Source organism: Alligator mississippiensis, chromosome 9 (assembly GCF_030867095.1).
Source record: "Alligator mississippiensis isolate rAllMis1 chromosome 9, rAllMis1, whole genome shotgun sequence".
Classification (NCBI taxonomy): domain Eukaryota; kingdom Metazoa; phylum Chordata; order Crocodylia; family Alligatoridae; genus Alligator; species Alligator mississippiensis.
The window spans coordinates 72190942-72207189 of record NC_081832.1 but is presented as its reverse complement, the minus strand read 5'-3'; the positions used below and the strand labels follow the sequence as shown (position 1 = coordinate 72207189).

Genomic DNA, 16248 nt, shown 5'->3' with positions numbered 1-16248 from the left:
TCAGAAGCACCATGACTGGGATTTGAGCACCTAACTCCTGTAAGCCTCTTAGAAAATCCCAAACTAGTCTGTCCACTTTACAGATGGGCAACTCAAGTACTTGGGGCTCAGAATATACTTTTGAACACAAATCTTAGTCACCTAGGAGCCTCCATCCCATTTAAAAAATGACTTAAAAGGTTAAATCACATTGAAATCAATAGGACTTGCATTTTAATGAGGATAGTGCATTGGTGAAAGAAAAAAAAAAAATCATCCCACTGATTTTCACACTGATTCTTTTGAAGGAAGCTCTCCAGGGCAGAGACTGTACTACTGTTTTTAACATCGCCACAGCTGCAACCTTGGGAGGACCCAGTAGTAAGGTTTCTGGGGCCAGCACAGTTGCTGGCTCCAGCTGCCCCTACCCTACCCTACCCAAGGTAACCTGCCACATGTCAGAGGGCCAGGCATTCCCTGGGGACACGTAGCAGCAGCACAAGGTGTGCTGTTACTTCTTGTCCCCAGGGAAATAAACATCCATGCTGGTGTGGACGTGGCCTCCATTTCCCAAAAAGTCTACTAGAAAGTTTTTTTTTCCCCAAAAGCCTGCGTATGGGATAAAACACTCAAATCAAAAAACGTCTACAGAAATAATATACCATAGGATTGAAGATTATCCCACATGTCCTTACCTTTAGAAAGAATCACTTTTCTCTATTTTATGATTATTACGCATAACCAGATCAAGTGTTTGCATGTCATATTCAACAAGCTTAGCTAAGTTGCAATAAAAAATTAAAAAGTTAAGGGATTGAATACCTGCAATATATTAAATCTTGGTAGATACAGGAACACTAGGAGTATAATAGAATTCTTCCAAGTCTGAGGGTTCAGTGCATAATAGACTCCAAAGCGATGGTCATAGCTATGTTATAATATCATGACTGCAGGGTTTTACAAGTAGGGCTTAGACATTTTCAGTTTACAGGGAACACTGGTCTGATGTGGAAAACTGGATGATGAAGTTCAATGGAGAATTTTTAGCAAGCCAGAGTTCACAGAAGAGAGTTCTTTAGAATCAATCCTTTCCTGTGAAAGGACAAGGGCATAAAGGGAGGATGGCTTTGTTGCCAGTGCATTTTAGAAAACTCTGAGCTAAAACAGCTAGTCTGTGCACAGAAATGCCCAGATGACCTTAAGTCTCTCTCACAATAGAAATAAATAGCATACGCAACTTAAGAGATGTACCCTAGATCTCCACAGGATCAAGCAAGTATTTGACTATTTTTACTTTGACAGTACATGAGATGGTAGATGTTCAATGTAATTAGTTGAGGGCTATGTTTTTCCTTGTCTTGCATCTCAAACTCGCATCATAGAGAAGACATTCTACATTTAAATAAAGATGATGATACTGCTGGCAATATTCATTGCTACGTGATTACATAGCATACTGATAATGTTGCATTGGTTATTTTGGAAGAAATATGTGTTTTGGTATCAGGAAGCACTTCTATACAATAAAAATGAAGTCAGCTCCTGCACTCTTCTCTGTGACGATAGTAATGGTAAAAAAGGACTTTCATAGTCTTTACACAGCAACAGAGCAACACAGTTCCAGCTGAAAAACTAATAGAATAGCACACGGTTTGGACAAGGGGGCATAGGCAGCTCTCCCAACAGAGATATAAACTAGTCAGAGGTGGATAATATTCCCTTACAAATAAGAAGCTGCATGCATCCAACTGCATTTTCCATTAGCCACCCTCATAGAATCCTTCCATGACTCTCAGATATCAGCACCACATTTCCCCTTTCTTAGGGGACAAACTTTCTGTTGACCAGAATAAATCTGAAAGTCCTCTCTTGAGAACCAGATTTATACTTTAGACCTGGTCTTCATTACAATTTTTTTCTGCCAGTCCTGGACAGGGGACTCTGTGAAGTGGATTTATGATACAAAGTTCATTAGAGAGAGAGAACTAAGACCACAGAAGTTATTTAAGTCTACTTGTACCTATTTAATGAGAATGATTTTCTGTTCCCCTAGATTACCATAGAGGTGGCAGCTAAATGACTGATCTACTTCCTGCCAAAACCTCTGTTTAGTAACATAGCAATTATTTTACCCACAAACTGCATTTTGAAACATATCATGCCCTTGAAACTCATTATATACTAGGTGTTTGGTTTGGCTTTTAGCTGCCAGCCTGCCACAACAGATCCATGGATGAGATGACCAATGATCTCTGCTCAGTATAAGTTAAGGCTGGAACACATCAATAATTTAGTGGAAAATATACCCTGCAAGAAAGCTGAATAGTTATAAATACAAGAGAAGCATTATAAATAGAAAAAAAACCCTCTAAGTTAATAAGATTTGAAAGTATACAGAAGGTACCAAAATGACCTTAACCCTACTACTGACATCGTCCTTAATATTCCCAGGTTCCCCTCTAACTTTGTAAGACACATACAACACTTTTACATGTGCTCCAGGGAAAGTGGGGGCGGGTGACGGTGCTTTAATTAGAGCAGGTCCAATTAAAGCGTCATGGTGTCTTGTGTATCAGTGTCCCTGTGCTTCAAAATGGCAGTGGGGGTGCTTGCACTAATGCTCGTTCAACGAGCTTTAGTTCAAGTTCCTACAGCCGCCATTTTGAAGTGCACAGATGCTGATACACGAAACACGAGAGGCTGCTGGAGAGCAGTAATTGCCACACTCCAGCAGACTCAATTAATCAAGTCTACTTCAATGCACTGTAATTACAGTGTGTCAGACCAGCCTCCGTTCTCGTGTACAGGCACCCATCGGTTTTAGATCATGGGCATGATCCTCAGTTGCTTCCATGTCATTGGTTTCCAGTTTCCATGGAACTACACCAACTTACAGCAAGTTTAGAACGAGCACCATACGTTTCTTTTAATCACGTGGCACCTAGAAAAGCTCAGTCCATCCTAAAAATCTATTAAAACTTTAACACAGAGTAACTAGCTAGATTTCAATGAAGCTCAAGATTTCATCCTAGATCTAGTTGAGATACCATATAAAAAGAAGTTTATACAAACTATTCCAAATTCAGAACCAAGAAAAAAAACACCCCACATAATTCAATCCACAGAAACATATGCAAGATGTGATATGGAAGTGACCTTTAAAAGAGGATGTTAGAGGCAGCGGGTGGATCAAAACCAGGCAAGTCTCAACCTTATTTGGTGATCATGTTATACAGCTCTGGTGGTCTGATTAACATTACAAGTACATATTTCAAAAAGCAGATAAATGATGAATATTTATTCTACACATCCAACTGTTTGCACTTTCCAGAAAGAGTATTAGAGAGATAATTGCCACAATTCCTTTCTCAGGTTGAAAGCAAAAAAAATTAGGCAACTGACATCCAAGCTTGTATTTCAAGGAAATTTGGACCAAAAATTGTGAATCAGATTCTCTTTTACCTAAAATCGGGGCACCGGGGGGCAGGGGGGGAGGGGAACAGACCCAAATAAGTCCTGCGAAAGTAAAACAGATCAGTAAAACTGATCTGAATGACATGTATTAAAACAAAGACTCATCTGTCCAGACATACAACTGTGATCACTGTGTATCCGAATAACCTGATATGCCTACTTTACTTTATACTGGTTCTGTAGTGAATATCTAGCTAGAGATGCAAGGACAAATAATGCTCTCAGCTACACCAATTCAACTATTGCTAAGATTTCACTAGTACTGCTGACAGTATGAAGTAGCCCATGTCTGTTTTACAAGAATTGGGTTTTAATGAATGCAATAAGTCACCCCCTACCATCCACTTCCAAGCACACATGCATAGGTTTTGATTTCCCCACCTGTTTCCATACATGGAGACTTAATCATTGCTTGTCATGCACTAGCACTTGTGATTCTACCTTCTGTCTTCATTTCTTGACCTTTTATTCACAAGAAACAAAAAAAAGTGTTTCTGTCCCTCTAAAGGCACAGCTCATCCTCCACATCATAATATTTCCTATAGCTCCCAATGCAACTCTTAAAACTGTAGAGCCTACATCCAGAAACATAATAAAAGACTCACCTTTCAGGGATCTGACAAAGATACCGTTTAAATTTGTAATAAAACCAACCCCTATGGAAAAAAAAAAGAATCCTATAAAATTTAATAGGGAAAAAGCCAATAGAGTCCTACGCATTTTGCTCTAAAAACCTGTAGGATTTATTAGAGAAAATTTTAAACCTATGGAATTCTATAGCAGGAATATAACTTGTGATTAAATTCTACAGGACTTTTCCACCAGGGAAGGAGTCATTCAAGCCAGAGTCCCAAATCACAGCTTTATTTCCATATGATATGAAAGCTAACACTTTGCTTTTCTAGTGACCCATTTAGCACTGGAATTTCAGTTCATTCATAAGCAAGCTAGATAAATGTCAGTTAACTAAGCACTACAGACCATCTGTACTTTTTTATTTAATTATTGGAAAGTTAAGAGACATTACCTTTCTCCTTGTTCACAGCAGAAAGAAACTGTCCAGTTCAAGATGGACATATTTAGTGGGTATACTTTCCTCTTGAAAACAGTTATGAATTAATTTAGTCAGATCCAGGTCTTACACCTTCCTTGCTGTCATTCAAGCTTCCCTAGATTGCTTTGATAGCTCACCTCAGATTTGTTTGGCCCCATGTATATTCCAGTCCTGTCTCTGTGCCAAGTAGAAACAGCCGTCTATGCCAGACTGCCAGTGTACCTGGATAGCTTTACACAGCCCAGTTCATCCCTGCTGTCAGAACAAATAGATTCAGCAGACTTGGTACCAAAAAGCATGGGTTAGAACAACAACTCATTCTGAAATTATTACTTCAGGACTCCCTAGACTGACCTAAAATTCAAGGCTCCTGAAGCAAGGCTGAGGTCTTTACATCCCATGATGACACATTTTTTTTGGCTGGTTTGATGCCTCTCTTACACAGCACAATTATGGGCCAGGTTATTCTTTATAGCTCTTTGCATGCAACTCCATACATGAATCTCCCCACTTCAATGAAGCAAGGTGAAGGAGATCTAGCTACTGTCCCTACCAGCTTCTGGATCCCATGGAGGACTGATCAGCATCAGGAATGCAGGTGGGAAGGAGCACAGAGAGAAAAGTAAGAGTGCACATCAATTCCCTTCTACTCTATGGAAGTTAGGGCAGAAAAGACACAAGCACCTGAGACTGCATCTTCCACATACAGGCTCACTGGGATTCCTGGGTGCAGTTGCAGGGGAAACCATGGTAGCATGGCTCCTCGGAGCACTTCATAATAGATCAGAGACTGTATGAGGGCCCCAGGCCTAGAGATGGCTGGTTCTGTCTTAATGCAGATCCTTCTGGATTATTTACTTGCATAACTAAATTCAGGGTACCAAAGTACTCGGGCCTATACAAACAAAATGAGAACAATCCAAATATCTAAAATATCTAAAAGAATTTTCAATGTAAGCAGACAAGACAGACATAGGGGGCAGCCATGGATGTTGCATCTAGCCTCCTGATATAGGCAATCACACCAGAGAATCCATGTCACACATTCCATCTTAAAACTAGCTGCTTTGTGACCACTGCTGTTATTGGAGCGGGGTTCTTCCAGAACCTTGTTCCTTATCATTTCCAAGCTATTTTTGGCCAGTGCATATTTTCACTCGTGGGTCAACATCACCCTTTCACCCATATAGCTCTTTACCTTCCTGTTCCCCGCCACCAACTTTGCAGTATAGTTATAGAAAGCAATCAGCCCTTCTCAGCCTCCATTCTGACAGGTGAAACAAGGCAAACACTTCTAGTCTCCTCTCCTTAGATAGGCTCCCATTTCCCTAGTCATCTCACTGGCCCTTCTCTGCTGTTTCTATTTTAATTAATCTTTTCATGAAAATTGGGAGGGGAAATTGTATACAGTATTCCTGAGGACTTCTTACCAGTACCTTGTACTAGAGATACCTCACCTAATGTGACCCTAAAATGTATTAGTCTCTCTCACAAACACATTACACTGTTTGCACACAGTCATCCTGTGATCAACTACTATACCCAGGTCTCTCAGTTGTTTCTGGATGATGCATTTTTAGTGGATGCTACAAATTCTTCTCTCTCTCTAAGTGCATGACCTTGTGCTTCTTGCGTTGAAATTTCATCTCATTTCTATTACTCTAGACTTCAAGGTGATCCAGCTCTTCCCACAGGATCTCCCACTCCTCATCTGTATTGAGCATACCTCTCAACTTTCTGGCATCAGCAAATCTCATTACCACACTGCTATTTTTGTGTTAAGGGGACTCATTAAAATATTAAATAAGACACGTTTGGGGAAACAGAAGCACAAAGACATAAAATGACCTACCCAAGACCAGACAACAAGTCAGTGGCAATGATGGGAATAAAATGCAGGTTTCTCTGGCTCCTATACTTCAGTGCCTGATTCACTAAATCATACTGCTCATCTCGATAGGCTTCAGGTTGGGCCCAAGGTCTAAGCAGGAGGATATATAGGAATAGCTATTAATCAGTTCTTGAAAAGACTTCCTCCTTTAATGCCCAGCATTCCAAATCTCTCCAGAAACAGTGAAAGTGTAGACCACAGTTACTTTGGGAAAGCAATCTATTTAAGCAAACTATTTTTTTATGATGCTCACGTTGAATGAATCTGAGGAATTGGTTACTATACACATACAGTGTACATCAAATCATGCCTTGTTTATTCTGCATATGCAGGCCATTACACCAAATTTATCATCACCATACAGCATGATGCTATTAGGGACACTAATATAGCTTCAACTTATAGCTATAAGGAAGAAAATTCAAGAAGAAAAATTAGCTGGTAAACAAAACTTGCTCTGTGGCCCAATACCCTACCATGAACGAGCACGTTAAAATAAGATTTCAAGCCAAGATGTTTAGCTTTTTTGCTGAAGTTCCTTACTGGGGTTATGTTGGGTCCTTTACTTTCATTTAACATTTCTGCCGTTTATTCTAGCTAGTTGAACCTATTACCTTTTATATATAGGTGGTATTAATATATAATGTAATAGACACGATTTCCAAGTGGAAGTAACAGAATTAGTTCATCCATATACGTTTGATTAAGGAAAGATTTAATATTAGGGGGGAAAAAAAATTATGCTATGCCTATGTGCCAAGCCTCCATGAACACCCTGAAATGTTGCAGTCTGACTTATTATTCACAATAATGCAAATGGCTATTCACATACCAAATGCTCTCTCAGGCTCATAAAAATTCACTTCACATTTAATCCTCAAACTTCTGCTCAGGTTTGCCATGCAGATTTGACTGCCGGATCAAGGCCTTAAAATGAATAGCAAAGGGTCTAATTCAGCCTTTCCATACTCATTGCCAGCTGTCTTTTACACTATGCACTGGGAGCCCTCAGCTACTATTTTAAGGGAATTATTTTTCTCTGACACAAAAATACTGTGGACCTTATTTTTCACAAAGCGCCAGATGTTTCTAACAGTTTTCCAGCAGTAATTATGCAGGCACAATTGATATTACTTACACAACTAAATGCCTGATGACTGACTGATACTGGAAGTTGAGATACTTACTGACAACATTTCATTTATTCTGGTTTCTTATATAATACACATTATCAAAGCACCTGTGTGCTTCCCTATTGTCAACTTAGCTATCATTGCAACACACTGGTGAGGAAAGGAAATACTATAAAGGAAATACTATCATCCCCTCTTTATAAATGGGGTGCACACACCCAGAAAGGCCAAGTACCTTACCCAGGGTTTTGCAGGAAATTGGTGCCAAATCAAAACATTGAATCTTGGGCCCTCAGATCCCCAGCTAATGCCCTAATGACTGGAACTGTGCCTATAAGTTTGCCCTTTTTCAAAACCTGACCATGTATATAGATGCAAAATAAGAATACAATGAATCGGGGGGGAAAAAGTCTCTTTCATCCTTAAGATGCTGAGACTGGGCCAAAACTTGAGGCCTAGCGTAACATCAGTGACAGAACCAGTTATACCAGGACCGATATTGGCTCTGTGTAAACAAGCTTGGTGACAGCATGTAAATTAAATTGACCTCTATCCTGTCTCAGCAAATCCATCATGTTCACAACCATCAAGACCTACTCCATGCATGTTGCAGCTCTGGAAAGGCCAGCCCAGTGCTCTTCTCTAGAGGTATCAGAGCAGGTTACAGTTTACAAATGGAAAAATCGAGCAACTCTAAGCAAGAAAAATACATATATCTTGTGAAGAAAATATACAGAGACAGGTTTTTCTTAGCTATAATTCCTTTGAGGAAGTCAGCACAGCCAGCTCAGTATTTCAGGTATTGTGGGAGGTCTTTTTTCCTTTTTTTTTTTTTTTTTTGGTGGGAAGGAGGGCACTTGAATCTAAAAAACAACAACATGTTTAAAATGTTTTCAACTATTTTCAAATGATTGCATATATTTTTCAAGAAAACAAAGTCAAAATTTTATTATAGATGAGAGAGTTTTTATCTGGCTCTTCCAAAGCTTTCTAATGGTGTTCAAAGGTCACCAATTCCATGCTATTAAAGTTCAGACAGCCTTAAAAAATTAACCTGATTATGCGTCTATAATGCAGACTTCAAAGGAGGTGCACTTCTATGCTCTTTTCTCATGGAAGAGTAATGACTATTAGACCGTTACATGCAACCATCCTGCTGTCTTTGCCCAAAAGAAAAATGGATCATACTAAAAAGCCAATCAATAGCTATCTTCCCAGAGCACACTGTGCTGGACCATTGCTTGATAAGGAGGTAGCAGCAATTCATTTTTAAGGAACTGCAAGAGATGAAGGAAGCTTGATTTAAACTTTCAGGTTTAATTATATGCTGAATGCAAAGTCAATGTTAATTCAACATAACAACTGAGATTTATATATGTATAAAAGGACAAAGCAACCATATCCAAGGTCTGTCTCTTCCCTATATGTTACAGTCTCAGTTGCCATATACCTCTGTCCCCATGCAAACATCTCTGCAGGTGAGTAATTTTACCTAATTTTCTGAAGTCATGGCTACTACCAAAATCATGCTTCTGTTGACTTCAGTGGTATAGGATCAGACCCTCTGCCCAGCACAGTTTGCAGGAACAGGCCCTATGGTGTTACAGCAATCCCCACGTGAAGCTCTGTATCCAGCAATGCTGTATGTGGTAGAAGGGCAGAAGAAAGACTTTTTCCCTTTCAATCCAACAATAGGACATGGAAAACTTGCTTATTCCCTGCATGGTAGTTATTACTATGCAGGTAGGACCACAGCTCGCTAGAAGGTTTTGACAGAAAAGATAGGGATGTTAGCCTGAAGAAATCGTTTTTAAAACCTTGTAACCTAGGGAAGAAGGAAAAAAAAAAAAATCAAGCTCAACACACACTGCTAATAAGAGCCATCAGTTTAAAGGGGAAGACTACAAGTCAAAATCTTGGGAGTCCCTTATTAAAGTTTCATTCCTAAATTAAAGGGGGTGTTGGATTGATTCACCAGCCTTCCACAGTATTCACTGACCTCTGATACAGCTAACGTGAGACTGGAACTAATCGGGGGAAACTCTACAGCCAGGAGACTAAGCCAAATGGTCACAATAGTCCTTTCTGACTGTACAGATCTACTATTGCATAGACACATGCACTAAAATAGTGGCTACCGTATTCATACAGCTTTATCCAAAATTCTGCCATGGAAGAACAACTTTATCAGTCTTGATAAACACGCATTCCCTCCGAGAGTGCTCATGGACTTACATCCTGACATATTAAACAGATATCGGTGTCAAGGCAATACTATTTGAACTCCGGATGGTAGTGCAATACTGTTACCCATGCACTTACTGAGAGTACAGTGACTCCACAAAAAGTCAGTGTTTAAGTGCAACAAAAAAAATAAATAAAATAACAAGGGTTCTCTTAAGGGGAAAAAAAATTAGCTAAGCAACCTGCCTGCATAAGACACTAGTACAAAAACCCACAAGGAGTTTCACAGTTAAGATTTAGACTATGGAAAAAACAACCAAACCACACACACACCCATTCACAGCTAAGTGCCATTTTAATTATTGCCTCACTTTTTTTTTTTTTTTTTTTGCAGAGGCAGACAATGCGAAGAAAACAGCACAAAGGCAAAATGTTTGAGCCCAAAATTTAAGTTTTCTGTTTTTGCTTTTTTAAATACAATGCACTGTGCCAAAAATCTTCTTACTCTTCCTCCCATATTACAATGGCCAGACAGCTACACTCCTTCATTTTGCACTTACAGGCTCACACTGCAGACATAATGCACAAGTCATGTGCAGCAAAAAAAACCCCAAGAAAAGATATTTAAGTGCTGAGCTAACCATAAGCAGTCATGTTTTCCCCGTTTCCTCCTGGATAGATTCAAGTGACCTCTTAATGTTAGCCCCCAAAAACTGTGTCAGCACATGACACCAGTACCAAAAGGAGCACAACGAGCATTACACTGTATCTTCCGATGCGTTACATTTACGGTGCCTCGGTGTATGTCAACTAAGGGAATTCAACACTCAAGTCTCGGAGGGAGGGTGGAGATTGGCTGCAAACAAAACAGCAAAGTGCTGGCACCAAAACAGATTGCAGGCAGTCCGTGTTGCTTTTTGCAATTAACTCAAAAGCGGTTTCCTCGATTCAGCAACCCATACGAACGTCCAAGGGCTGAACCGCTGATCAAGTCACCAGTTTTCTAGTACCGCTGGGCAGACAGGAAAGCATCAGTATTTACCACTGTGTGGTGTGAATCAGTAAGCCCCCCCACCCCTATCCAGACATTTCATTTCACCAAAATCTGAGAACATGAGGGCGGGAAGGGACCTCGGGAGGTCACATCTAGTGCAACCCCCCTGCTCCGAGCAGGACCAGCCCCAGCTATATTGCCCCGACAGAGTCATTTCCCTGATCTCTACAGCCACAGAAACTTCTCTCAAAGTTACTCCCCTAAGGGACAACCGGACACCGTGCACCTATACCGGGGAGGCCTCTTGCTCCCAAAGGTGGTGGCTCCACTGGGCAACTTGGGCTGCCTCCTCTGGAGGCTGGACCATCTCCCCTCACCGGGCACATCGGCGGCAAGTGGTTGCCACGACCCCATCCCAGCCCCCCAAACTCTGCCCGGCAGGGAGAAAAGAGGAGGAGGAGGTAGCGGCACACCTCCAAGAAGTACTTACATCCCTGAACTTGTTCCAATATTTGTCTTTCTCGTACTGGGAGACGGTGCTCAGCCACTGGTCATTGTCCAAGAAATTGCCGCCCCTGGCACTGCTGCCCGGCGGCTCGGGATGCCTGCCTTCCCCTTGCAGGAAACACCACGCCACGAGGACCACTATCCTGGACATCTGCGGGGAGAGGGGGAGCAGAGGGTGAGCAGGGCACGGCAGCTGGCAGGGGAGGGATGCACCCGGGCAGGGGCAGCGCGGAGATGGGGGCACACGGGGCGAGGCGCAAGCTGAAGTTGGGTGCAAGAAGTTGCCCCGGGGCGGGCGCAGCGGGGAGCCCGGCGGCTTACCTGTGCGGCGGGCGGGCGGGCGGAGCGCGGCGGCGGCTGCTGCTGCTGCGGGTTGGAGCCGCTTTGTGCGGGCGAGCGCGGAGCGCGGCTGTGCGCAGCCCCGGCCCGGCCCCGCCACCGCCGGCGAACAGCGCCACCTGCCGGCCGCGCGCCCGCCCGCACTGCCGCCGCGGCCCGGGCAAGGGGCAGCCCCGGGAGGCGGCGGGGACGGGCTGTCGGCGGCAGCCGTGGGGGGCTGAGGTGACGACAGGCTCACTGCTGGGGGGATGCACCCTCCTACTTTGTGGGAAAGGGAGTAAATGCACCCTGCACCTCCAGGGAAGGGGAAAATGCACCCTGTGCCTTGAGGGAAAGGGAGTAAATGCATCCTCTGCCCTGAGGGAAGGGGGGCAATGCACTCCTCTGCCCTGAGGGAAGGGAGGAAATGCCCTAAGGGGACAAATGCACCCCTCTGCCATGAGGGGAGGGGGGAAATGCACCCCTCTGAGGAGAAGGGGGGAGGAATGCACCTCTCTGCCCTGAGGGAAAGGGAGTAAATGCACCCTCTGCCCTAAGGGAAGGGGAGAAATGCACCCTCTGCCCTGAAGGAAGGGGGGCAATGCACCCCTCTGCCCTGAGAGAAGGGAGAAATGCACCTCTGCCCTGAGAGAAGGGAGAAATGCACCTCTGCCCTGAGGGTGGAGAAAAATGCACCCCTCTGCCTCGAGGGAAGGGAGGAAATGCCCTAAGGGGACAAATGCACCCCTCTGCCATGAGGGGAGGGGGGAAATGCACCCCTCTGAGGAGAAGGGGGGAGGAATGCACCTCTCTGCCCTGAGGGAAAGGGAGTAAATGCACCCTCTGCCCTAAGGGAAGGGGAGAAATGCACCCTCTGCCCTGAAGGAAGGGGGGCAATGCACCCCTCTGCCTTGAGGAAAGGGAGAAATGCACCTCTGCCCTGAGAGAAGGGAGAAATGCACCTCTGCCCTGAGGGTGGAGAAAAATGCACCCCTCTGCCTCGAGGGAAGGGAGGAAATGCCCTAAGGGGACAAATGCACCCCTCTGCCATGAGGGGAGGGGGGAAATGCACCCCTCTGAGGAGAAGGGGGGAGGAATGCACCTCTCTGCCCTGAGGGAAAGGGAGTAAATGCACCCTCTGCCCTGAAGGAAGGGGGGCAATGCACCTCTCTGCTTTGAGGGAAGGGAAGAAATGCCCTAAGGGGAGAAATGCACCCCTCTGCCATGAGGGAAGGGGGGAAATGCACCCCTCTGAGGAGAAGGGGGGAGGAATGCACCTCTCTGCCCTGAGGGAAAGGGAGTAAATGCACCCTCTGCCCTAAGGGAAGGGGAGAAATGCACCCTCTGCCCTGAAGGAAGGGGAGCAATGCACCCCTCTGCCCTGAGAGAAGGGAGAAATGCACCTCTCTGCCCTGAGGGTGGAGAAAAATGCACCCCTCTGCCTCGAGGGAAGGGAGGATATGCCCTAAGGGGAGAAATGCACCCCTCTGCCATGAGGGAAGGGGGGAAATGCACCCCTCTGAGGAGAAGGGGGGAGGAATGCACCTCTCTGCCCTGAGGGAAAGGGAGTAAATGCACCCTCTGCCCTAAGGGAAGGGGCGAAATGCACCCTCTGCCCTGAAGGAAGGGGGGCAATGCACCCCTCTGCCCTGAGAGAAGGGAGAAATGCACCTCTGCCCTGAGAGAAGGGAGAAATGCACCTCTCTGCCCTGAGGGTGGAGAAAAATGCACCCCTCTGCCTCGAGGGAAGGGAGGATATGCCCTAAGGGGAGAAATGCACCCCTCTGCCATGAGGGAAGGGGGGAAATGCACCCCTCTGAGGAGAAGAGGGGAGGAATGCACCTCTCTGCCCTGAGGGAAAGGGAGTAAATGCACCCTCTGCCCTAAGGGAAGGGGCGAAATGCACCCTCTGCCCTGAAGGAAGGGGGGCAATGCACCCCTCTGCCCTGAAGGAAGGGAGAAATGCACCTCTCTGCCCTGAGGGTGGAGAAAAATGCACCCCTCTGCCTCGAGGGAAGGGAGGAAATGCCCTAAGGGGAGAAATGCACCCCTCCGCCATGAGGGAAGGGGGGAAATGCACCTCTCTGCTTTGAGGGGAAGGGAGTAAATGCACTCTCTGACCTAAGGGAAGGGGAGAAATGCACCCTCGACCTTGAGGGAAGGAGGAAATGCACCCCTCTGAGGAGAAGGGGGGAGGAATGCACCTCTCTGCTTTGAGGGAAGGGAGGAAATGCACCCTCTGCCCTAAGGGAAGGGGAGAAATGCACCCTTGACCTCGAGGGAAGGAGGAAATGCACCCCTGTGCCTTGAGGGAAGCGGGGAAATTCACCCTCTGCTCTGAGGAGAAGCGGGGAGGAATGCACCCCTCTGTTTTGTGGGAAGAGGGGAAATGCACCCCTCTGAGGAGAAGGGGGGAGGAATGCACCTCTCTGCCCTGAGGGAAAGGGAGTAAATGCACCCTTTGCCCTAAGGGAAGGGGAGAAATGCACCCTCTGCCCTGAAGGAAGGGGGGCAATGCACCCCTCTGCCTTGAGGGAAAGGGAGGAAATGTCCTAAGGGGAGAAATGCACCTCTCTCCTTTGAGGGGAAGGGAGTAAATTCACCCTCTGCCCTAAGGGAAGGGGAGAAATGCGCCCTCGACCTTGAGGGAAGGAGGAAATGCACCCTTCTGTCCTGAGGGAAGGCGGGAAATGCACCCTCTGCCTCGAGGGAAGGGAAGAAATGCACCCCTCTGCTTTGAGGAGGAGGGGGGAGGAATGCACCCCTCTGCCATGAGGGAAGGGGGGAAATGCACCCCTCTGAGGAGAAGGGGGGAGGAATGCACCCTCTGCCCTAAGGGAAGGGGAGAAATGCACCCTTGACCTCGAGGGAAGGAGGAAATGTACCCCTGTGCCTTGAGGGAAGCGGGGAAATGCACCCTCTGCTCTGAGGAGAAGCGGGGAGGAATGCACCCCTCTGTTTTGTGGGAAGAGGGGGAATGCACCCCTCTGCTCTGAGGGAAGGGGGTGGGAAATGGACCCCTCTGTCTTTTGGGAAGGGGGAACATACCCCTCTGCCTTGAGGGAAGGGGCAGCTCCCCCCCGAGCCGATGAAGGGAGCGGGGCAGGCTGAGGGCATGGGGCACAGCCTCTCGGAAGAGTCGTGGCCCTGCACCCCCACATCTGCTGGAGGCTGAGGTGCTCCAGACCCCGAACAAAAAGCAAGCCCTGATCCCAAACCCAGCCCTCACAGAGAAGGAGGGCTGGAAGGGACCTCAGGAGGTCACATCTAGTCCAACCCCTGCTCAAGGCAGGACCAACCCCAACTACATCATCCCTGTCAGGGCTTTGTCTAGCTAGGTTTTGTCCCCTCGCCTCACCCAGTGACAAGGCTTGAGATCACTCGGCGACTTATAACGTATGGGGGAGAACAGACCCCATCACCCCCGGGGGCAGAAAGTAACCACCCCCAGCAGAGACAAGGGAAATAGAGGCACCACTGGCTGTCAGTTTTTCCTGTTTTCAGGGGGGAGCAGGTGGGCACTGAGCTAGCTCCTTGCCCTTGGGACCCTGCAATGAAACAGGGGGAGAGCTGCCACCCATTTGCTACTCCCTTCTGAGGGCAGGAGTTGGTGGAGGTAACAGCTACCCCTCACAACTGCTGGCCCTGTCACTTGTGAGCAGCACTGTTACATCTGTCCAGGCCTCGTGTTGTGTCGGGGCTGACGGTAGTTTTATGACAAGTTTAAGCAATGGGTTGTGTAGGGCAGTTTGGATAGGGATGATCCTGCCTCTGACAGGGGTTTAGACTAGGTGACCTCTGGAGGTGCCTTCCAGCCCCACTTCTCTGTGCCCTGGGATTACATCAGGAGCAGTGTCTAGGTTATTACAGACTAAGGCAAGGTCTTTTGTCTAACCTTGCATCTAGGTTATTATAGAGCAGGGCAAGCTCTCATTGTAGACATCCACATCACAAAGACAATCCATCACCTTCATTCTCAGGGGAGGAGAGGGGAGCTTGCTCTTCACTAGTTATGTGCCATCCCTAAGCAGGGACCTTTTTTTCAACTGACCAGCTGTCACTAGAATAGCTGTGCAAAACAGGGTTCACAGCTATGCTCGTCATGAAACAGCCGGTTACAGCAGGAAGACCCATCTTTCCTGTACAGTTGATGCAGGGTAAATAGCCACTCTCTGACCCATTCGCACCGTAGTAAACTGGACCTCCCCGGTGGCAAATCTAATTCCAAGTGCAGCACCCATGTCATGAACTCAGTACCATGTTAAAATGCTGGTACTAGCTTTGTGGTTAATATAGCCCCCAATTTGTTGCATCAAAACAATAAAAACCTTTGAGACCATGAAACAATGAGGTTTTACTAATTTTAACTGAGAAAGAAGTTTATACTCACATAAGTACCAATGATTATATTCTCCCCTTGATACACATAGAAGTTAATAGCAGTTACATACTTGCAGCAGGACAAAATTATAGCCCAATAAAAGGTAATAAGAAGAGAGGAGGCCAAACCAAATTCCTACAGAGTTTGGCTCTAAATCCAAATCCAAGCATTATACTTTAATCTTTGTACAGAACTGCCCCACCCTCACCCTCTATCACAATTCAAATCAGGAGGCCTCCACATTTTTAAGATGCTCAGATCTGGTCTCTTAATAAATAGCTTCTAAGCCTTGTGTGTTTCTCTGCTCAGTCACCTCAAGACTTTGGACTAGAC

At 45.7% G+C, this 16248-nt stretch overlaps 1 protein-coding gene across 1 annotated transcript in view; it reads right to left on the bottom strand.

Annotated features, from left to right (window-relative positions):
* SPOCK1 (SPARC (osteonectin), cwcv and kazal like domains proteoglycan 1) overlaps positions 1-11631 on the bottom strand; it is a 498679-nt gene extending 487048 nt beyond the window's left edge. The window contains exons 1-2 of the mRNA XM_006261659.4: positions 11538-11631; positions 11200-11367 (exon numbers count right to left, since the gene is read on the bottom strand). Coding sequence (XP_006261721.2) covers positions 11200-11367 — 168 coding nt within the window. The 5' untranslated portion in view covers positions 11538-11631. The remainder of the gene's footprint in view (positions 1-11199; positions 11368-11537) is intronic.
* Positions 11632-16248: the final 4617 nt, after the last annotated feature.